The sequence below is a fragment of the Sphaerodactylus townsendi genome, linkage group LG03 (genome assembly GCF_021028975.2).
Source record: "Sphaerodactylus townsendi isolate TG3544 linkage group LG03, MPM_Stown_v2.3, whole genome shotgun sequence".
NCBI classification, from domain to species: domain Eukaryota; kingdom Metazoa; phylum Chordata; class Lepidosauria; order Squamata; family Sphaerodactylidae; genus Sphaerodactylus; species Sphaerodactylus townsendi.
The window spans coordinates 167,024,010-167,042,872 of record NC_059427.1 but is presented as its reverse complement, the minus strand read 5'-3'; the positions used below and the strand labels follow the sequence as shown (position 1 = coordinate 167,042,872).

The window sequence follows — 18,863 nt, the reverse complement described above, 5'->3', positions numbered from 1 at the left end:
GGNCGGATTGGAAGGGGACCGTGGGGGTGGGGGGCTCGGCCAGGGGCGGGTCAAGGGCGGATGGATGGTGCCCCACCCCCCGCGGGCGGCACTTGGTCCGGCCCCCGGCTGGGCTCTGGCCATGCATGAACTGGCCCCCTGTTTAAAAAGTTTGGGGACCCCTGCTATAAAGGTTCAAAAGAATATCAATATTGCAAGTCCTTCTCAAGGTAGCAGTATAAATATCTCAAGCCGATCTTAAAGAAACAATGTCTTTAGAAGCCTTATAAATCCAGTCTTATAGATGTCTTGCGAAGCATGCAGGTCCGTCTTGAACGGGAAACGCGTTAATATGCCGTTTTTGATAATGATCTTCTTCAGATGTGATTCTCTCATTTGTTAATCAGCCATCCCAGGGGTATAAATTCCAAGTGAGTCTTTCACACCTCTACTGATTCCCATTCATGTGCATAAATAGATGTTGTATGCCAGGTGACTCAAAATTGTTGTATTAGAAGGAATCATGTTTACCCATTGTTAGCAGAAGTGGGCCAGCTGGAAAGTTCCCAGTGGTGGCCAGTGGCAAGAAAAGGCCAAGAAAAGCCTAGAGGACTGAGGGGAAACAGCCCCCCACCGGAAAAAATATTTCTACCATACATCAAGGGAATCACAGATCAAATAGGGAAACTGATGAAAAAGCATTACCTACAGACCATCTTCAAACCCACCAGGAAAATACAGCAGATGCTACGCTCAGCAAAGGACAAGAGAGACCCCCTCACTTCTGCAGGAGTATATTGCATACCCTGTAGCTGTGGAAAGGTCCACATAGGAACCACAAAACGCAGCATTCAGACCCGTATTAAGGAACCCGAAAGACACTGTCGGCTTCACCGTCCTGAAAAATCTGCAGTTGCAGAACATGTGTTAAACAAAACTGGACATAATATTTTATTTGAGAACACTGAAATTCTGGACAATTCAGAAGCTTACTATGTCAGACTGCACAGGGAGGCCATTGAAATTCACAAACACCAGGACAACTTCAATAAGAAAGAAGAGACGTTAAAAATTAGCACAGCCTGGCTCCCAGCACTTAAAAAATGGACTGATAACCCCACCCGCAATACAATGCACTCAACCACACCTTTGCATAGCAAGTTCCACCCAAACACTTAATGATTGGTTCCCCACTCTGAAGCATGGACAATATACCACTCTAAACTTTCCCTTCTTACTTAGACACAGTGTGAAATAGACTTTTCTCTGTGATACACCTGTGAAGATGCCAGCCACAGATGCAAATATTTAAGATATTTAAGGGTTATTTAAGAATTATGAAACATAATTCAAGATGTTTATAAAAGTGTATAGATGTAATTTTTTAAATTTGTAATTAATATTGATGTAAAAGTGGAATAATCAGTTTAATAATTTTAAACATTAATTATACAGACCCCAATTATGGCTGCTATGATGTATTAATAATCTGATGAAGAACTTTTCGAAAACGGTTAAGGAATAGCGCAGTCCGTTTATTGTTGCATACGGAGTTGCTTGAATTTTGGAATCTTCAGAGACCGTACCAGGAGACTATTGTATCGGCATAGGAAAGTGAAACCAAATCTACAAAGAACTGATGACACGACGTTATTGAACGGATAGTTTATTGCTACAGTTGGAACGGAAGGCTACGGCTCTCAATATTAGAGTATATAGAGCAGTGATGGTGAACCTATGGCACGGGTGCCAGAGGTGGCACTCGGAGCCCTCTTTGTGGGCACGCGCTCACAGAGTTCGTCATGTGGGGGGCGGAAAATCACCCTCCCCCCCACACACATCTAGGCTGGCCTGGGTCACTGAGCATGATTTGCGCGCATCGCGGTGAGCAGGGAGGATTCGGCTAGCGTGCCTGGTGCTTGTGCTCTGGGTGGCTGCTGCCCGGGCGGGGGGCCGCAGGGGAGACAGAGATGCTAGAGAGGCACAGAGCGGTGCACGTGGGGGACTTGCTGGAGGCTAGAGCAGGCGGCCCCAGCTCAAGCAAGTGGGGCAGAGGAAGGGGGAAGCAACCAGTTTTTTCTAAACTAAAACCTCAGTATTCAGGTTAAATTGCCAGGTTGGCACTTTGCGATAAATAAGTGGGGTTTGGGTTCAATTTGGGCACTCGGTCTCAAAAAGGTTCACCATCACTGATATAGAGAATTCTAATTGTAATTGTATTGTATGTCAAATACACACATGCACTTTATTATTTAATACACTGGACTGAGCACAAAAAGGCGGTGGTTGCAACGCGTTTATTTCAGTGTTATATTGTTACGTTGCACCAGTTGAAATTGTGACACCTGTGAAGATGCCAGCCACAGATGCAGGCGAAACGTTAGGAACAAAATCCACCAGACCACGGCCACACAGCCTGGAAACCCCACCAGGACCGGTATAATTTTAAGTCATTCTAACCTGTGTTAAATCCAAATCCAAAACCTTTATTAGGCATAAAACCAGTGCCAAGAATTTCAAATACAATAAAAAGATCATTATTGCTCAACTTGCAGTACACAGAGTAAAAATATAGCAACAGCTTCAGAGATTTCAACATTAGAATTATTTAGAAGCTTAGCCATTTTTATTTTATCAGAAAGGAGCATAAATCCTGTTGGTAACACAGTTCTCAAATCGGTTCTGATGTTGTTGTATTTTGAACAATGAAGCAGAATATGAGAAAGTGTATCCGTTGTATCAGGACAAAATCGACAGCGACGCTCATTTTGTGGAATACCAGAGAAGCGACCTTGAAGATGTACTGACGGAAAAGAGTTACACCTTGCTCTAGTCATGACCCATCTGCAATTGTAGTTAATAAGTTGTTGCAGGTATATAGCAGGGCTGGATTTCTGAGGGATAATCCCAAAGAATATTGGCGAGCAAGAGCTTTGCGCTTTGCTCAGGAGAAATTGGTACTCTTGATCAAATAATCTAGTCTTTAAGCGATGGTAAATCTCCGGAGCGGTGAGCATTTGTAGGGCCTCCCAAGAGAAGCCCAAGGAAAAGATCTTTTTTTCAATATGTAGCCACCATTTTGAAAGCTGAAGCTCTCTCATTTCTAACTGGGACAAACTGTTAGGGTCAGTGCAGAAACAAAGACGCAGCCAAAACTTAAAAGTAACAACCCATGCCCTTCTAACCTGTGTTAACTGGAAGGTGGTGATGTCATGTTTTTTTTTCTTTTTATTTATATGCCATTAAAGGTATTGGATTGATTGAGCTAATCCTGTGGTGCTGGCTCATAGCTCCGCTTGTGCCACTCACCTCAACTGGCTTCTGGGCCGTTTTCACTTCCCGGTTCATCCTGTTGACTGGCATGTGCCTTTCCGCCTCTCCAGGTGTACAAACATTCTAAATAACAATGGGGAACTGCGTAGCTTCCGGCCTCGGGACCGAGACGAGATGGTGAAGAAAGTGATTGAGCCCATGGCGTGTGATGGGCTGCGGACCATCTGCATCGCCTACCGCGACTTCCCGGCAGGCAAAGAGCCGGAATGGGACAACGAGAACGACATTGTGATAGACTTGACCTGCATTGCTGTGGTGGGGATTGAAGACCCTGTGCGGCCGGAGGTAACTAACTACACGTCACGTGTAAAAAAAAATATCCTAATTTTTCCGGGGGAACTAAAAGCAGCCGGTGTTCCTCCTTCCATTAAACCTGGCAACGATCCGGCGAAGTAGAGGAGGCTGGGAGTTAAAAGTCCAAAAGCTTCCAATTACTTTTATTTATTTATTTGTTTGTTTGTTTATTTATTATTGACAAGATTTGTACCTTGCTGTTCTGCCCCATGGGGCCACCAAGGTGGCTAACAAGGGCCCTTTTCCGCATATATTATCTAAAACATTTCTAAAATGTTTTCAGTCCCCTCCTTAAAGAAGAAGAAGAAGAAGAGTTTGGATTTATATCCCCCCTTTCTCTCCTGCAGGAGACTCAAAGGGGCTGACAATCTCCTTGCCCTTCCCCCCTCACAACAACAAACACCCTGTGAGGTAGGTGGGGCTGAGAGAGCTCCGTGAAGCTGTGACTAGCCCAAGGTCACCCAGCTGGCGTGTGTGGGAGTACACAAGCTAATCTAGTTCACCAGATAAGCCTCCACAGCTCAGGCGGCAGAGCTGGGAATCAAACCCGGTTCCTCCAGATTAGATACACGAGCTCTTAACCTCCTACGCCACTGCTGCTCCTTAACAATTATGTCTGTCCACACTCACCCCCTCGAAACTATTCATGGCTGCCATGACGTGATTTTTCCCTTTCTTTTGAGTTCTGTGTTGAATGGATGCTTCAATCCTTTAAAGTTCCAGAACGCCTTTAGTGGTTTTAACCTTATTTTGGTTTTATTGCCCACTTTTTGGGCTTTCAAGAGCGAATTGTCTGTTTTCTCAACGGGGGCATGTTTTATTGGATGTATTTTGCTGCCGCAAATTGTTTTTGGTGCCAGCTCCTGGGTTCAATTGCTGGCGGTGATTACATTTCACCTGTTTCTATCATTTTGTTTTTATTAAAGATGGTCTTGTTTTACTGATTTATGTTGTCAGCCACCTCAAAGGCTGGTTTTGTGCAGCAGAAAGGCAGGCTGTGGCTGCTCTTGAAGCATTTGAAAGGGGCTTGGACAGATTTATGGAATCTATTTATCTATTTGAAAGGGGCTTGGACAGATTTATGGAGGAGAAGTCGATCTCTGGCTACCAATCTTGATCCTCTTTGATCTGAGATTGCAAAGGCCTTAACAGTCCAGGTGCTCAGGAGCAACAGCCGCAGAAGGCCATTGCTTTCACATCCTGCCTGTGAGCTCCCAAAGGCACCTGGTGGGCCACTGCGAGTAGCAGAGAGCTGGGCTAGATGGACTCTGATCTGATCCAGCTGGCTTGTTCTTATGTTCTTATGTTCTTATGTTCATTTAAGCTTCGTGAATTGTCATTAGCTTCAACTCTGAACACTGAATGCTGGATGATATATGATGACTGCAAATTAGGGGAAGTGTTTGCTGGGGACAGAAAACTCAGATTCCTGAGCAGGGTCAGTTCTGGGTTCTAGAGGACCCTGAGCAGAGAGTTTCCTGGGGGCCCCTTCCCACCCACCCACCCACCCACTCACTAACTGCCTGGGTGTCCTGCCCTCCCTGATTTGCCCTCTCTTCCCCCACACACAGCCGTCTGCGTTGCCTCCCACCCTTGCACTGGGCGGTGTGTGCAGACGGACACATGGGTGGCAGGATCTCCCACTATTACAGTTGATCTCCAGAACACAGCGATTCCCAGGAGAAAATGGCTGCTCTGGACGGTGGCTTAGAGTAGAAATCCTGGGGTCTATTTTGACTGAATGGGTTGGAAAAGACAATGAATGGAGACTGGACTGTATGCTGTTGGGTGAGGACAAAAGCGTTTCCAGTGATGTCGCCCAGCTTTGTGTTTTAGTAAACAAATACAGGAGAGCAAGTGGACAGGAGACCCTTCGTTCCTACAGAGGAATGTTAAAATAAGTTTTACTTTATAGTTTAACTTTCTAATCTCTTCGTTTAGAAATAATTTGGAATTTGGCTTTTTATGATTTGTCGTTTTACTGGTTGTCAACCGTAAATAAACTGAAACGGAAACTGCTCTGGAGGGTGAACTCTGTGGCATTATATCCTGCTGAGCCCCCTCCCCGCCCCAAACCTTGCCTTTTTTAGGCTCCACCCCCCCACCCCAAATCTCCAGATATTTCCCAACCCATAACTGACAGCCCTAACAGCAAAGCACTCACAAGTGAACTGGCTGGGAAATAGAACTTGCAGCAGTGTGGCCTGCCCTACCTGAGGGTGGGCTGATGCCCACCCGGTTACTGAGAATCTTTGTCTAATTTAACCCCGGGTAGACTTGGCGTTTGGAGGGAGCAGACTCTGCAGGCATGCAGCCCTGTGGAATGTTGGCCGTTAGATGACCCATCTGTCTCTTTCGCAGGTGCCAGAAGCCATCCGCAAATGCCAGCGTGCCGGCATCACCGTCCGCATGGTGACCGGGGACAACATCAACACAGCCCGGGCCATTGCTGCCAAGTGTGGCATCATCCAGCCAGGAGAAGATTTCTTGTGCTTGGAGGGGAAGGAGTTCAACAGGCGAATCCGCAATGAAAAGGGAGAGGTATTTCATCAAGCATTTGATCTCTCTGGACAGGACCTTGCCCAGAGTTCTGGCGGTGGGGGAATTCTGAAAAGTGGCTTTTCTGCTCCATCTACTTGCCCAAGCATTGGCTTTTTCTCCACAAACCAAATAAAATGTTTTCAGGCAGGAAATAAAACATTTCCTCCAAGGAGTTCCACATAGTTTTTTAGCCCAAAATGTTTCATTTCTAGCATTAAAACGTTTAATTTGCGGGCTGTTTCCTCACAATTCGTTTTGTGAAAACGTGTTTTTGCAATGAGGAAATTTAAATTTAATTATCTTTTGCATTTTCATGTGTACTTCTTAATTTCTTTTACAAGTCAATCACATATGGAAAAAGGACTGTCGTTACGTTTAGTCATCTTCTTGATCAAGAGTTATACACCATCTTTTTAAAAACCCATGAAAGTGTTCTTTTGATAGGACCCAGATGGATTGTACTTTTACAAGTCATGCTGTTGACTTATTTAACTCTGTATCAAGGAATGCTCTCTGGCTAAAGGGATGTCAGAGGGGCTTCTTTCTTTAGAACTGCTACCTGCTTTAGTTGCAAGAGTGAGCGACACTCAGTTATATTACTGCAAATGAGTAACAAGCTCAAATTGTGTCCCTGGTCCAAAAAGATAGTTACAAAAGAGCAACTCCTGCCCTTATTAGCAACGGACCATGTTCCCTATAGGAACCAACCACACAAATGGTGTAAATTAGACTTCAATCCTGCAGTTAAACCCTTGCAATTCCATTAAAGTCAACTACAGCTTAGTATACCAATTTATACCAAAATATGTACATAACTGCAATGTGAGTAATTTATTTATTTTTGAAGCATCTATTAGCTGTCTTTCCTCCTTACAGAGTTCAAGGGTTAGGGCTTACAAACATAGAGAAAACACAGAGAATAAAATAAAAATATAACTTCAAAATCATGATTCAGGACTGTTGGTAAAGATTGACAGGGAGGGGGCCAACCAAGCGCATCTCCCTGGGGACGTTGTCCCATAATCACAGGGCTGCCTACCCCCCAGAAAGCCCTCTTCCCCTGTACCCAGCAGTCTTTGATTGATGGGACAGACAGGAGAGCTCTTCCCATGATCTTAATTCCCAGGCAGTTATTAGGAATGGCAAGAGAGCTGTCCATGGTTCTGAAACCAGCAAACGCAAGAGAGTTGTCCAAGGTACTGAACTATCCCTATGAACGACAAGATGTGGTGACTTAATTTGCGGTCCTCGCGTATATAAACGTGAGGAAATATCATAGACAGGCTGTGCTGTTCCACCTCCCCTTATCCTGGAATCCTTGTGAAACCGAAGAGTATTGTACCCACCCATCGTTTGCAATTTGTCAGGGCAACCTCTATCTTTTAGATGGCTGCCTGCGGCAAGACCCCAGACTTCCCTCTCGTTCCCACTCCTCTGCCATCACTCACATTTGATTTGCTCCCTAGCTGCCCTGACCCAGAGAAACAACAACCCCTACCCTTTCCTCTATGATGCTGTTCTTCTAGGAGGGAGTGTTCATCTTAGCATCTGCTCCATTGCAGTCTGAAGGGGTAACATCCAGGCACGTTTTAGCACTTGATCTGGCCAATCAGTTGCTGGTTGTGATGGGCAGGGATACCGGCCATCTTTGCTGGCTCGGACATTCCCACCCTGACCTGCTCTGTAGAACAGCCTCATCTCCGTTTTAGCAGAGAACGTCCCCCCCCCCAACTCAGCAATCTTCCGATGCAGCTAAAACACCCCCCGTGGGTTCATTTTGGTCCAGCAAGATCTGCTGTTCCTTTGGAGAGGATGAGCAGTCAGCGGTGGCATTGTGACCGGGAAAAGTTATGAAGTGCTCCGAAGCCCCCGGGACAAACAGGTCCTTCAAAAGCGAAATTGTGTTTGAGAAAAATAGAACAACATGCGTCAAGAGCTTCTAGAGAACTGCACAATAGATCCTTTCTCACCACCCACATCTCTGTTCCCATAAAAACAACCTTAACTTGAGTCTGGTGGCACTTTAGAGACCAAAATGATTTTCAGGGTAGGAACTTTGGAGAGTCAAATCTCCCTTTGGTATCTGACAAAAGGAGCTTTGACTCTCAGCAGCTCATACCCAAAAATATATGTTTGCCTCTAAAGTGCTACTGGACTTGAATTCAACCTCAACTGGGCTACTGTGTTCATTAAGGTCAGCCAAAGAACAGTGCCACAACCAGTCCACATGTTTTAGTAGTGGAAAGTGCCATTTTCCTTGAACAAGAGACAACCCCCTATGAAAAATGTTGGATCCTATGACTCTCTTACACTAAGCCTTCTTCCAACAGAGAGTGATGAAGAAGGACTTTTCTCTGTCAGAGGAAGCCTATCAGGAAAATAAAATTAAATCCCCTTCCCAGTGATGTTCATTTGTCATCTTCCATCCTCCATCTTCCGCTGGCCGGTGGAGTCCTCGCTGTCTGGCGTTCCTCAAAGATGCCTCCTTCCTGCTCTGTTTTATTTGATGGTTCTGTGTGTTGTCAAAGGCTTTCATGGCCAGAATTCACTGGCTGTTGTGGGTTTCCCATGCTGTGTGTCTGTGGACTGGTAGTTTTGCTCCTAATGGTTTGCCCTTTCCAGTTCACATCTTGGACTTCCTTGATGGTCTCCCATTCAAGCAGGGCCAAAGCGAGGGGGAGCTGCGCCCGTGGCGTGTGTGTGCCCTGTGCCCCTGCCATGCCCCCACCCCAGAATGCCCCCAGAATGCCCCCATCATGCCCCCATCATGCACCCCCCTGCCCCATTGGCATATGCATGCAAGTACTAACCAGGGCCAACCCTGCTTAGCTTCTGAGATCTGATGAAATCAGGCTAGCCTGGACCATCAGGTCAGGGTGGTCTGCATGTGTATCTCTTGATTTCTTGCCTCTTGGCAGCTAAACATGCAAACTACTTGGATGGCCATCTGACAGGAGACCCCCTGTATTGCAGGGGGTTGGGCTTGATGGCCCCTGGGGGTATCTTCCAACTGTATGATTCTATGATTCTACCTCCCTCAGGAAGCACTGGATTGGAGCTGATACGGAAGTTCTAAGACAGGGGTAGGGAACCTTTAACACTCAAAGAGCCATTTGGACCCATTTTCCATGGGAAAAGAAAACACTTGGAGCCGCAAATAATTTTTGACATTTAAAATAAAGATAACACTGTATATATTGGGTTTTTAAACCTTTTACTCCGCTCATTCTGAGAAGCGCATGGATGCGTCCGCCTCTGCTGCCTGCAAGGGCCGAGGCAAGGAATGGGGGCTCAGCCGACTCGAAGCCTCCACCGGCACGCCCGGAAAGCGCTCTCACCCGCTCCAGCGGGGGGCAGGCGAAGTGAGGGAAGCCCACGGCATGGCCCAGCCGGCCGCGGGCAGTTGGTGCGCCCGCCCTGCTGCCTGCAGAGCGGGCAAGGATGGGGCCAGCGGCTCGGCTCGTGGAGCCGCAGTGCAAGGGCAGAAGAGCCGCATGCGGCTCTCGAGCCGCAGGTTCCCTACCCCTGTTCTAAGAGGACTGATAAAAGTCATGCAGTTATCAAAGAATTCATGCTTTATTCCCCGGAGCCTCCTCCTGTTCACATCTTGCAGAGAAACTATATAGGCAAAGTCCATAACCTGATCCCACTGTGTCATTCCCCCCCCCCTTCCCTCTGTCTTTTCGCACTGCAGATCGAACAAGAACGGCTAGATAAAATCTGGCCCAAACTACGGGTTCTGGCTCGCTCTTCTCCCACCGACAAACACACCTTGGTAAAAGGTAAGAGGTGGCCGGGGCTTTTGCCTGCAGGAAATGCGGGGGAAAGCAGAGGTATGGGATAGGGAGGCAACCAGGTTATCTCTGGATGTCATTTCCAGAAAAGGATTTCTAGATAGGAAGAGGAGCTTATCTATGTGTGTGTGCAAAATTCTGTAAAGTCACGGTCAAGTTATGGCGATCCCATAAGGGGTTTCAAGGCAAGCAATTAAGCAGAGGCAGTTTGCCACTGCGTTCCTAGGCAAAGTCTTCCTTGGTGGTCTCCTATATAAGTACAAAACCCGGCTTAGCTTCCAAGATCAAACAATAATGAGACATACTATTTTCTTTTTAATTAGGTTCATATCCCACCTCTGCCTACCCAAAGATGGTCTCAGGGCAGCTCACAATATGAAATGCAAGCACAAAAGTACGCATCTGTTGATATCAGTAAAATCCCCTCATTGAAAAATTGCTCCGTTCCCCTTCTCCCTAACTTTCCCCCCTGCTTTCCTTATTGTTTTGGTTGGACGTCTCCTCCTGGACTGTTCAACCTGGGGGTGAAACAAGGGGTGGAGCAGATGCTGTAGGGATGGGCATAAGAAACAGAAAATATTGTGGAGGCCAGGCCAAAGGCAGGGGCGGGCTTTTGAAAGCCCCCGCCCAGAAGCCGGCAGCCAGGCAGGCTTCTGCGGGGCACCTCAAACTCCCAACCGCGGCTGGGGGGGGGCCAGTCAGGGTTCATCCAGTAGGTGGATGGCCCGCAGACGTATAATGCCCAGGTCTGTTGTAAGGTGATAATTTTACCCACTTAAATTAGTTCTGGCCAGCTGTCGCACCCTGGGACTGCTCAATAACAATGCTTTTCCAGTTGATTTCTGTATTATGAAACAGCATCAGGAAATGAGCATCTAGACTTCTACTGTCAGAACTAAGCATAGCCAATGTTGCAAGCACCATTATACTCCACGTCCCCCCTAAGTCCTGTCACCCCACCCCGCTGACCATTCCCAAGGAGGGACGGCACCTTTCCAGTCCCATGGTCTGTTGGAAGGAGAAACCGCCTTCCCCCGCTAGGGTCAAAACAATTCAACACTGCTGAGCTGATAAAAGGAAAGCAGTTTAACTGAGCGGAAGGGGGGGGGCACAGATCTGAACAGCAGCAGGTTCCCCAGTCCCTGGGGGGTGGGGGTGAAACAGGGAACGATCAAACCGGTTGATCATGACAGGCAGCTGGGATCCCAATCATTCCACATTCCCAGCTTATCTATACAGGGTGGAAAAAACCCTCTCCCACATTTCGTTTTATTTCTTTTTATTTCTTTTTTATTTCTTTATCTACCGAGCTTTGTACTAACCACGTTTGCCACCAAACCCAGTTTGCCAGCCCACCAAATCATCACTGGTCATGGTGAAGGAAAGCATTTATAGAGGCTTCCCTGATTAGAGCAAACCACTGGAAAAGGAGGAGGGCATCGGTCGCCATGGGGACACAGGAGGGACCAGTGAACCTGTAACCATCGTAAGTATTTTGGCTCAGGTGCATCCTTGTCTTTCAAGGTATTATCGACAGCACGATTGGAGAGCAGCGCCAGGTGGTTGCTGTCACTGGGGACGGGACGAACGACGGGCCAGCCCTCAAGAAAGCAGATGTAGGCTTTGCCATGGTAAGGAGATGGGAACCAAGTCCCCGACTTCGTTTCAGCAGAGAAACTGTGCTCCGGTAGTGAAACTGGCTCTGGGAAACCCAGGTTTAAGGCCTCGCTTTGCTATGAAGTTGGCTGGATGACCGTGGGCTGGCTTGTCTCACTCTCAGTCTCTCCGACCTCATAGGGTTGTTGTGAGGATAAAATAGAGAAGGTGGAATCATGTACCCCACTCAGAGCCCGTGGCAAATGGCATGATCACACTGCATGAGATAGATCTGGAAATCCACTTCCTAGGAATTTAGGTGGAGAGAGTCATAAGGTATCCCTCAACCACGGTGTGATTCCCTCCTGGTTTGCTCTGCACTTGAATTGATGGGTATATATACCTGCAAACCAAACACAGGGTCCCCTGTCCGTCTTTTGTCCAACCTTCCATGGCTTAGGATAGCTGTCTGTTTTTTGTTTAAAAAACAAGTACAGCACAGATCAATCTGTGTCTATATTTGTTAACGTCAATTAAAGAAAAGTAAACTTTTTAGTGCTATCTGTTAAGAGGATTTGGGAGCCGAGACAGCATGGTTGCTGGCCACTCAACACTGTCCTCAGCCATCTTCTGTTGGTGTGCTTTAAAAAAAACCGCTTTGTTCTTGGAGAAGAATAGGGACATTTGAACTGAGCGCACTTTCAAACTGATCCTGTCTTCCTATATTTACGGCATCTGTCTCCAGTTCAGCTCAGCCAGTTCTCCACAGTGCAGTTCATGGCCCGTGGGCACTGTTTTTGTTACGCCTGTGTCCATATGGCCCTTGAGACAGAACACATAACCAGAGTGGTCGGTATTTTACGTCCCCTGTAGTGTAGGCACTGCACTACATTTTCCCAGTGGGGGCGGGGGATTTTCTGCCCCCAGCTCCCACTGCCCACCACCACTCCTGCAGCAGGAAGGAGAGAGAAAAAGTTACATCACCATCAGTGCAATGGAATTGGGTCACTTCCAGAGCGAACCCAGAAGTGACATCATGCTGTTACAGCAATTCCTGGAGGTGTGTGATGTCGCCTCTGGTTTTCCCCCCCAAAAGTGGCATAACGTCGTCATGTAGAAAGTGCCCCAGTGTGTTTGCACCCCCAGGTTCCTGTGGGTCGCCAGTCACTGGCTGGCAACTCTAAATAGAAGGCAAGGACCTAACATTTAGGATCAGCTGGCCAGGTGAACTAAACTTTTAATTTTTTAGTTGAGACTGCATTGCCACAGGTTCCCTCCGTTGGTCTTAACAGCTGAGTGGGGCCGAAGACGACTTATGGGACTGAAGTGCTGTTGATGCCCTTGGTCTGGCTGTGGACCGTGCTGGTCCCTGGGGAACATGGTTGCCACAACAGCTAGGGCAAACGGAAAGATTTGGTGTATTGTCGAACTGCTACAGGGAATGCAAATGTGAATCACTCCCTGAACTGAAAACCCCCACCTGCAACACTATACTGTCAACCACACCTTTGCTTAGCAAGTTCCATCCAAACATTTACTGATTGTATTGTCGAAGGCTTTCACGGCAGGCGCTGTGTCGGTTGGTATCTAGCAGTATTTCCTGACGCTGGCTGGTATCTTTCAGAGATCTGAGTTGGGAGCAGCGGAGCAGATCGTTGAGCAAAACCAGGTGGTAGCCCAGTTCGTGAAAATAGCTGGGGGCATCTAGAATGAATTAGGACATTCGAATAGAAGTATGAGTATGACCACTGGGAAATAAACATTGGTGGAAAGCAGCTCGAAGGTGGTCTGCCTTTGTCTTTGTTCAGTAACGTGTAGATATAGGTCACTGGTGGAAGCATCTGGATAAGTATCGCTGTTCCACCCTAGGAGTTAACATTGTTTGGTGTCTATGTGCCCACTTCAACCATTGTGATGTGGCTTATTAAAGGGGCTTCCCGGACCTTGAGATTTAACAGGAAGGAAGAAACTATGAAAATGAACAGATCTATGGCTGCCAATCTTGAAAAAATACTAGGTCAAGAGACTGTGTCAAACCAGCTCCACACAAACACAGGATTGACCATAGACAAAAGAAACAAAGGCCAGGATACTTCTATTCATTTTCATGCTCCCACCAGTGACCTTGACTATCTTAAGCAGGGTTACTCCCAGGAAACTATAGTCTCGAACATTATTACTCCTCCTTCTATTCAGATGCCCTCAACTATTGACCATCGGCTAATAAACTCCTTCCAGTTACTCACAGACCAGGTGCTCACCCACCCTGAGCAGCAGCAGGCAGATATATTATAGGATCTGTCTCACTGTGTTCTGCTTTCCCAACATCCTAGATCCTCTGAAGGCTTCATTAATGCCTGCCGATTCGAAGGCCACAACCCTGGACTTCCTGCAGGCTTAAACTGCCAGGTAGCAGAGTGCTGGACTTAACCCCAAGATGGATCCTCTGGTCTGAGTCCAGCAGGCTAGAAAATACTCTTCATTATGACCAGGTTCTGGGAAACCACACAGCACCCAAATTTACTGATTGGTTCCCCACCTGGGGACATGACAATTTAGACACCACTAAAACATTCCCTTCTCACTGGACGCAGACTTCCCTCTGTGATACACCTCTGAAGATCCCAGAAAATAGAAAACAGTGTGCCAAGCACAATGCAATAGAACCGAACAACTCAAAAATTCAAAATTGGCCCACTGACCTGGATTTGTATGTAGACATCATTTACAATAATTCAAAGCAACATTTACTCAAAGTTATTTTTCATTGTTATTGCACACATGTAAATCCACTTCCACTAATGCTAACCTTATTCTAATATACTATAATAAGAAAATTAAAGTGCATAATGTATATAAAGTGCCAGTGTCAATAAATCATATCAAAATACAATTTCATCATTTCGTACAAAATATAATGACAAGGTCCATATGTGACTCTAAACTAATGAGTTCCAAAATTTTCTTAGGATGTCCATATTTTGTATGGTTTCAAAATGGAACTACACAAATTTTCACCAGCTGTATTAACAAACAGTCATTCACAAGTCCATATGAGACCACACTGTTCAATTCCAACAGAAATTTTATATCTCCATTTTTTTGTAATTCCCAAATTGAACTTCATAACAGAGCTGATATCTCCTGTGCCTTGAGTCCATTCATAGATGGTACATGGAAAAATGAGAATCCTGTATAGAATCGCACCACGCGTCTGAATGCGTTTTCGAAGGTATCTTCCTCAGTATACCGATTCTCAATAGCTTGATTTCATCCTGGGGTTAACATTCTTCTACAGTGTCAATTTTGAATTTTTGAGTTGTTCGGTTCTATTACACCTCTGAAGATGCCAGCCACAGATGCAGGCGAAACGTTAGGAACAAGATCCACCAGACCACGGCCACGCAGCCCGGAAAACCCACCACAACCAGAAAGATGTGGGCTCTTGTCCAAAAGTATCCACTGTGTTTTTCTGCCTTTCTCCCCTCCCACAGGGCATAGCAGGCACTGACGTGGCCAAGGAAGCCTCAGACATCATCCTGACAGATGACAATTTCTCCAGCATCGTCAAGGCGGTGATGTGGGGCCGCAACGTCTATGACAGCATCTCCAAATTCCTGCAATTCCAGCTCACAGTCAACGTGGTGGCAGTCATAGTGGCCTTCACTGGTGCCTGCATCACACAGGTAAGGAGGGCTCTGTCACACGGCAACCTGCAGGTGACACCAGGACAGGGAAAGGTCCTCAACCAGAGGCGGGGCTACCAGGGGATGGGGGTGTGGCATGCACTGGGCGCACGGTTTTGGGTCATGTGGGGGGCACAAAATTCCCCCTCCCCCTTCACCAGGCCCCCCCTTCCCCCACGGCACACCCCCCACAGTGCCCCCTTTCCCCCTTCCCACACTTACCTTAGTTCCTTTCCTTTTCCTAGAACTTTTTCAGGCTGAAAAAAAGGCCTATTCACAGTTCAGGCTTAAAAACGGCCTGATGGGAACTACAGTTCCCAGGAGACCTTGGGGAAGTATAGTTCCCATCAGGACGTTTTTAAGCCTGAACTGTGAATAGGCCTTTTATTTTCAGCCTGAAAAAGTTCTAGGAAAAGGAAAGGAACTAAGGTAAGTGTGAGAAGGGAGGGCACCGGTGGGGTGGGGAACCGTGGGGGGCCATGAGGGGCAGAAAATATAGACTGTGCACCGGGCGCAGTTTGGCCCAGCTATGCTTCTGTCCTAAACTAACTGAAATTAGAAGATCATGCGGGGTGTTGATGGGTAATGTAGGTAGGGATGTCAGCTTCCAGGCAGGTAATAATCACATCGCTCTACACTTGAAAGCTACAGGATGAAAACACCCTGCAGATCCCAGAAATAAATTTCAAAACAACTTCTTCTTTTTACTCACTAGTATACAGTACAAAATATCAGACATACACAGATGCCTTCACAATAACTGAATATATATACATCAGAAAAATGTGTATTAGGCCAACTGCCTTTACAGAGCAAAAGCCCAGCAGGCAATAATACTTCCAGATTAGTGGTTATTTCACCCAGGCTTTATCAAGCCTATTCTTTTCCTGGGGTGTAAGTGACTATATTCAGACCCTTAGGATCACAGCATATATGAGTGCTGTCTTTCCCAGGCTGCGGTTTCTACTGCTTTCTCTTATCACCGCTCCGTCTTCAAAGGTAGATTCTAGGTGGGGCCCCAGAAATCCCCGAGAATTACAGCTCATTGCAAGACTAGAGCAAGCAGTTCCCCTGGGAAAAAAACAGATAATTTGGAAGGTGGCTCTATGGCAGGGGTGTCCAACTCTGGCGCTTCAGATGTTCATGGACTACAATTCCCATCAACTCCATGCCAATTGGCCATGCCAGCAAGGGCTGATGGGAATTGTAGTCCATGAACATCTGAAGCGCCAGAGTTGGATAATTGGCTATGCCAGCAAGGGCTGATGGGAATTGTAGTCCATGAACATCTGAAGCGCCAGAGTTGGACAATTGGCCATGCCAGCCAGGACTTATGGGAATTGTAGTCCATGAACATCTGAAGCGCCAGAGTTGGACAATTGGCTATGCCAGCAAGGGCTGATGGGAATTTTAGTCCATGAACATTTGAAGCGCCAGAGTTGGACAATTGGCCATGCCAGCAAGGGCTGATGGGAATGGTAGTCCATGAACATCTGAAGCGCCAGAGTTGGACAATTGGCCATGCCAGCAAGGACTGATGGGAATGGCAGTCCATGAACATCTGAAGCGCCAGAGTTGGACAATTGGCTATGCCAGCAAGGGCTGATGGGAATTGTAGTCCATGAACATCTGAAGCGCCAGAGTTGGATAATTGGCCATGCCAGCAAGGGCTGATGGGAATTGTAGTCCATGAACATCTGAAGCGCCAGAGTTGGACAATTGGCCATGCCAGCAAGGACTAATGGGAATTGTAGTCCATGAACATCTGAAACGCCAGAGTTGGATAATTGGCCATGCCAGCAAGGGCTGATGGGAATTGTAGTCCATGAACATCTGAAGCGCCAGAGTTGGACAATTGGCCATGCCAGCAAGGGCAGATGGGAATTGTAGTCCATGAACATCTGAAGCACCAGAGTTGGACACCCCTGCTCTATGGCACACGCCTCTGATGTCCCTGCCCTCCCCAGGGACCATACAGCCCACCTTCCAAAGCAGTCATTTTCTCCAGCAGAACTAATATCCGAAGCCTGGACATCAGTTGTAATAGCAGGAGAGCTTCAGCCCCCACCTGGAGGTTGGCAACTGAACTGCAACTGAATTGCTGAGGCCCATTCCTTCCAGAAATTTTCACCCTTCCCAGACCACACCCCAGATCTCCAGTAATTTCCCAACCCAGAGTTGGCAACCTTATGTATGGTATGCTTTCTGCCCTACCCTCCTTCCGTACAACAAAGGTTAAAATGTCCAGTGGTACCAGCCAGATTCAGGGTTGGAATTGTAGCTTTCCCTACTGCTGTCCGCAGTCCTCAGCAGGACTTAGTAGTAGGAAACCATTAATTAGTCCCCAGAGCTATGTTTCCTTGCGCTATTGGGAGGGGGGATTCCCAGTTATTTCCTCCCCTTGTTGGGATTCCTCACTGCCACCCAACTTGTTACAGCTGTTCTAAACTTATTAAGTGCAGTACCAGAGTTATATAAGAAAATAGAAAATGGGGAAGGGAAGCCGAAACAAAATAAATTACCCAAATCATTCACAAATGTAATGCAGAAACTTGGCTTAAAGGACGTGTGGAGAGAACGGGAAGGACAGGCTATAGACTATAACCTTTTCGTCTTCTTCAAATAGATGCAAAAGCTTTGCAAGGATTTCCATGATTGGGGCATCAGGGCGATTTTGTATGCAAACCCAAAAAATTAAGATTTTTACCTAGACTAATATCAGATCATAACTCAGTTCAGTGGGAAATAAAAATTGGACATAAACAAAACAATTGGAAGCTCAAAGAATGGTTGCTGCAAAATGAAAAGTGGAATCATCGTTGTGCAAAAAAGTTTTAAAGATTTATTGTCGAAGGCTTTCACGGCCGGAATCACTGGGGTGCTGTGTGGTTTCCGGGCTGTATGGCCGTGTTCTAGCAACATTCTCTCCTGACGTTTCGCCTGCATCTGTGGCTGGCATCTTCAGAGGATCTGATGTTGGGAGTAACAATGGAGCATGGGAGTAACAATGGAGATGAGCAAAGGTATATAGACTGGGTAGGAGCATAGACTAAGAAGAAGAATAGAAGAAGAGTTTGGATTTATATCCTGGCCTTTGTTTCGCTGTAGGAACTGCATAGGGCTAATCAGTCTACCTTGCGCCCCTCACAACAAACACCTGTGAGGTAGGTGGGAGCTGAGAGAGCTGAAGAAGCTGTGACTAATAGCTTCACCCAGATGGCATGTGTGGGAGTGTACACAGGCTAATCTGAATTCCCCAGATAAGCCTCCACAGCTCAAGCTGACAGAGCTGGGAGTAAACCCAGTTCCTCCAAGTTGGGTACACAAGCTCTTAACCTCCCATACTGCTGTCCCCAGGAAACAAAGGCCAGGATACTTCTATTCAGATGCTCCCACCAGTGACCTTGCTATCTCCATTGTTTTCCATGTGCCATTGTTACTCTGACATCAGATCCTCTAGAAGTGCCATGCAGATGCAGTGAGAGCAGTCAGGAGAGGGGCTGCTAAGAACAACCATACAACCCGAACCACACAGCACCAGAAGTTTTTAAAGATTTTTAAGGGGTGGGTAAGCAGTGGTGTCCAAGTATAATTTGCGGATGCAAGTAACAAATTATGTAGGATGGTTCTCTTAGAACCG

The 18,863-nt window shown here is 46.7% G+C and overlaps 1 protein-coding gene across 1 annotated transcript in view; it reads left to right on the top strand.

Moving 5' to 3' along the window:
* Positions 1 to 1,443: 1,443 nt before the first annotated feature.
* Positions 1,444 to 18,863, top strand: part of LOC125427998 (plasma membrane calcium-transporting ATPase 3) — a 33,767-nt gene continuing 16,347 nt past the window's right edge. Inside the window, exons 1-6 of the mRNA XM_048487572.1 lie at positions 1,444 to 1,457; positions 3,363 to 3,597; positions 5,968 to 6,147; positions 9,842 to 9,929; positions 11,466 to 11,572; positions 15,032 to 15,223. Coding sequence (XP_048343529.1) covers positions 1,444 to 1,457; positions 3,363 to 3,597; positions 5,968 to 6,147; positions 9,842 to 9,929; positions 11,466 to 11,572; positions 15,032 to 15,223 — 816 coding nt within the window. The remainder of the gene's footprint in view (positions 1,458 to 3,362; positions 3,598 to 5,967; positions 6,148 to 9,841; positions 9,930 to 11,465; positions 11,573 to 15,031; positions 15,224 to 18,863) is intronic.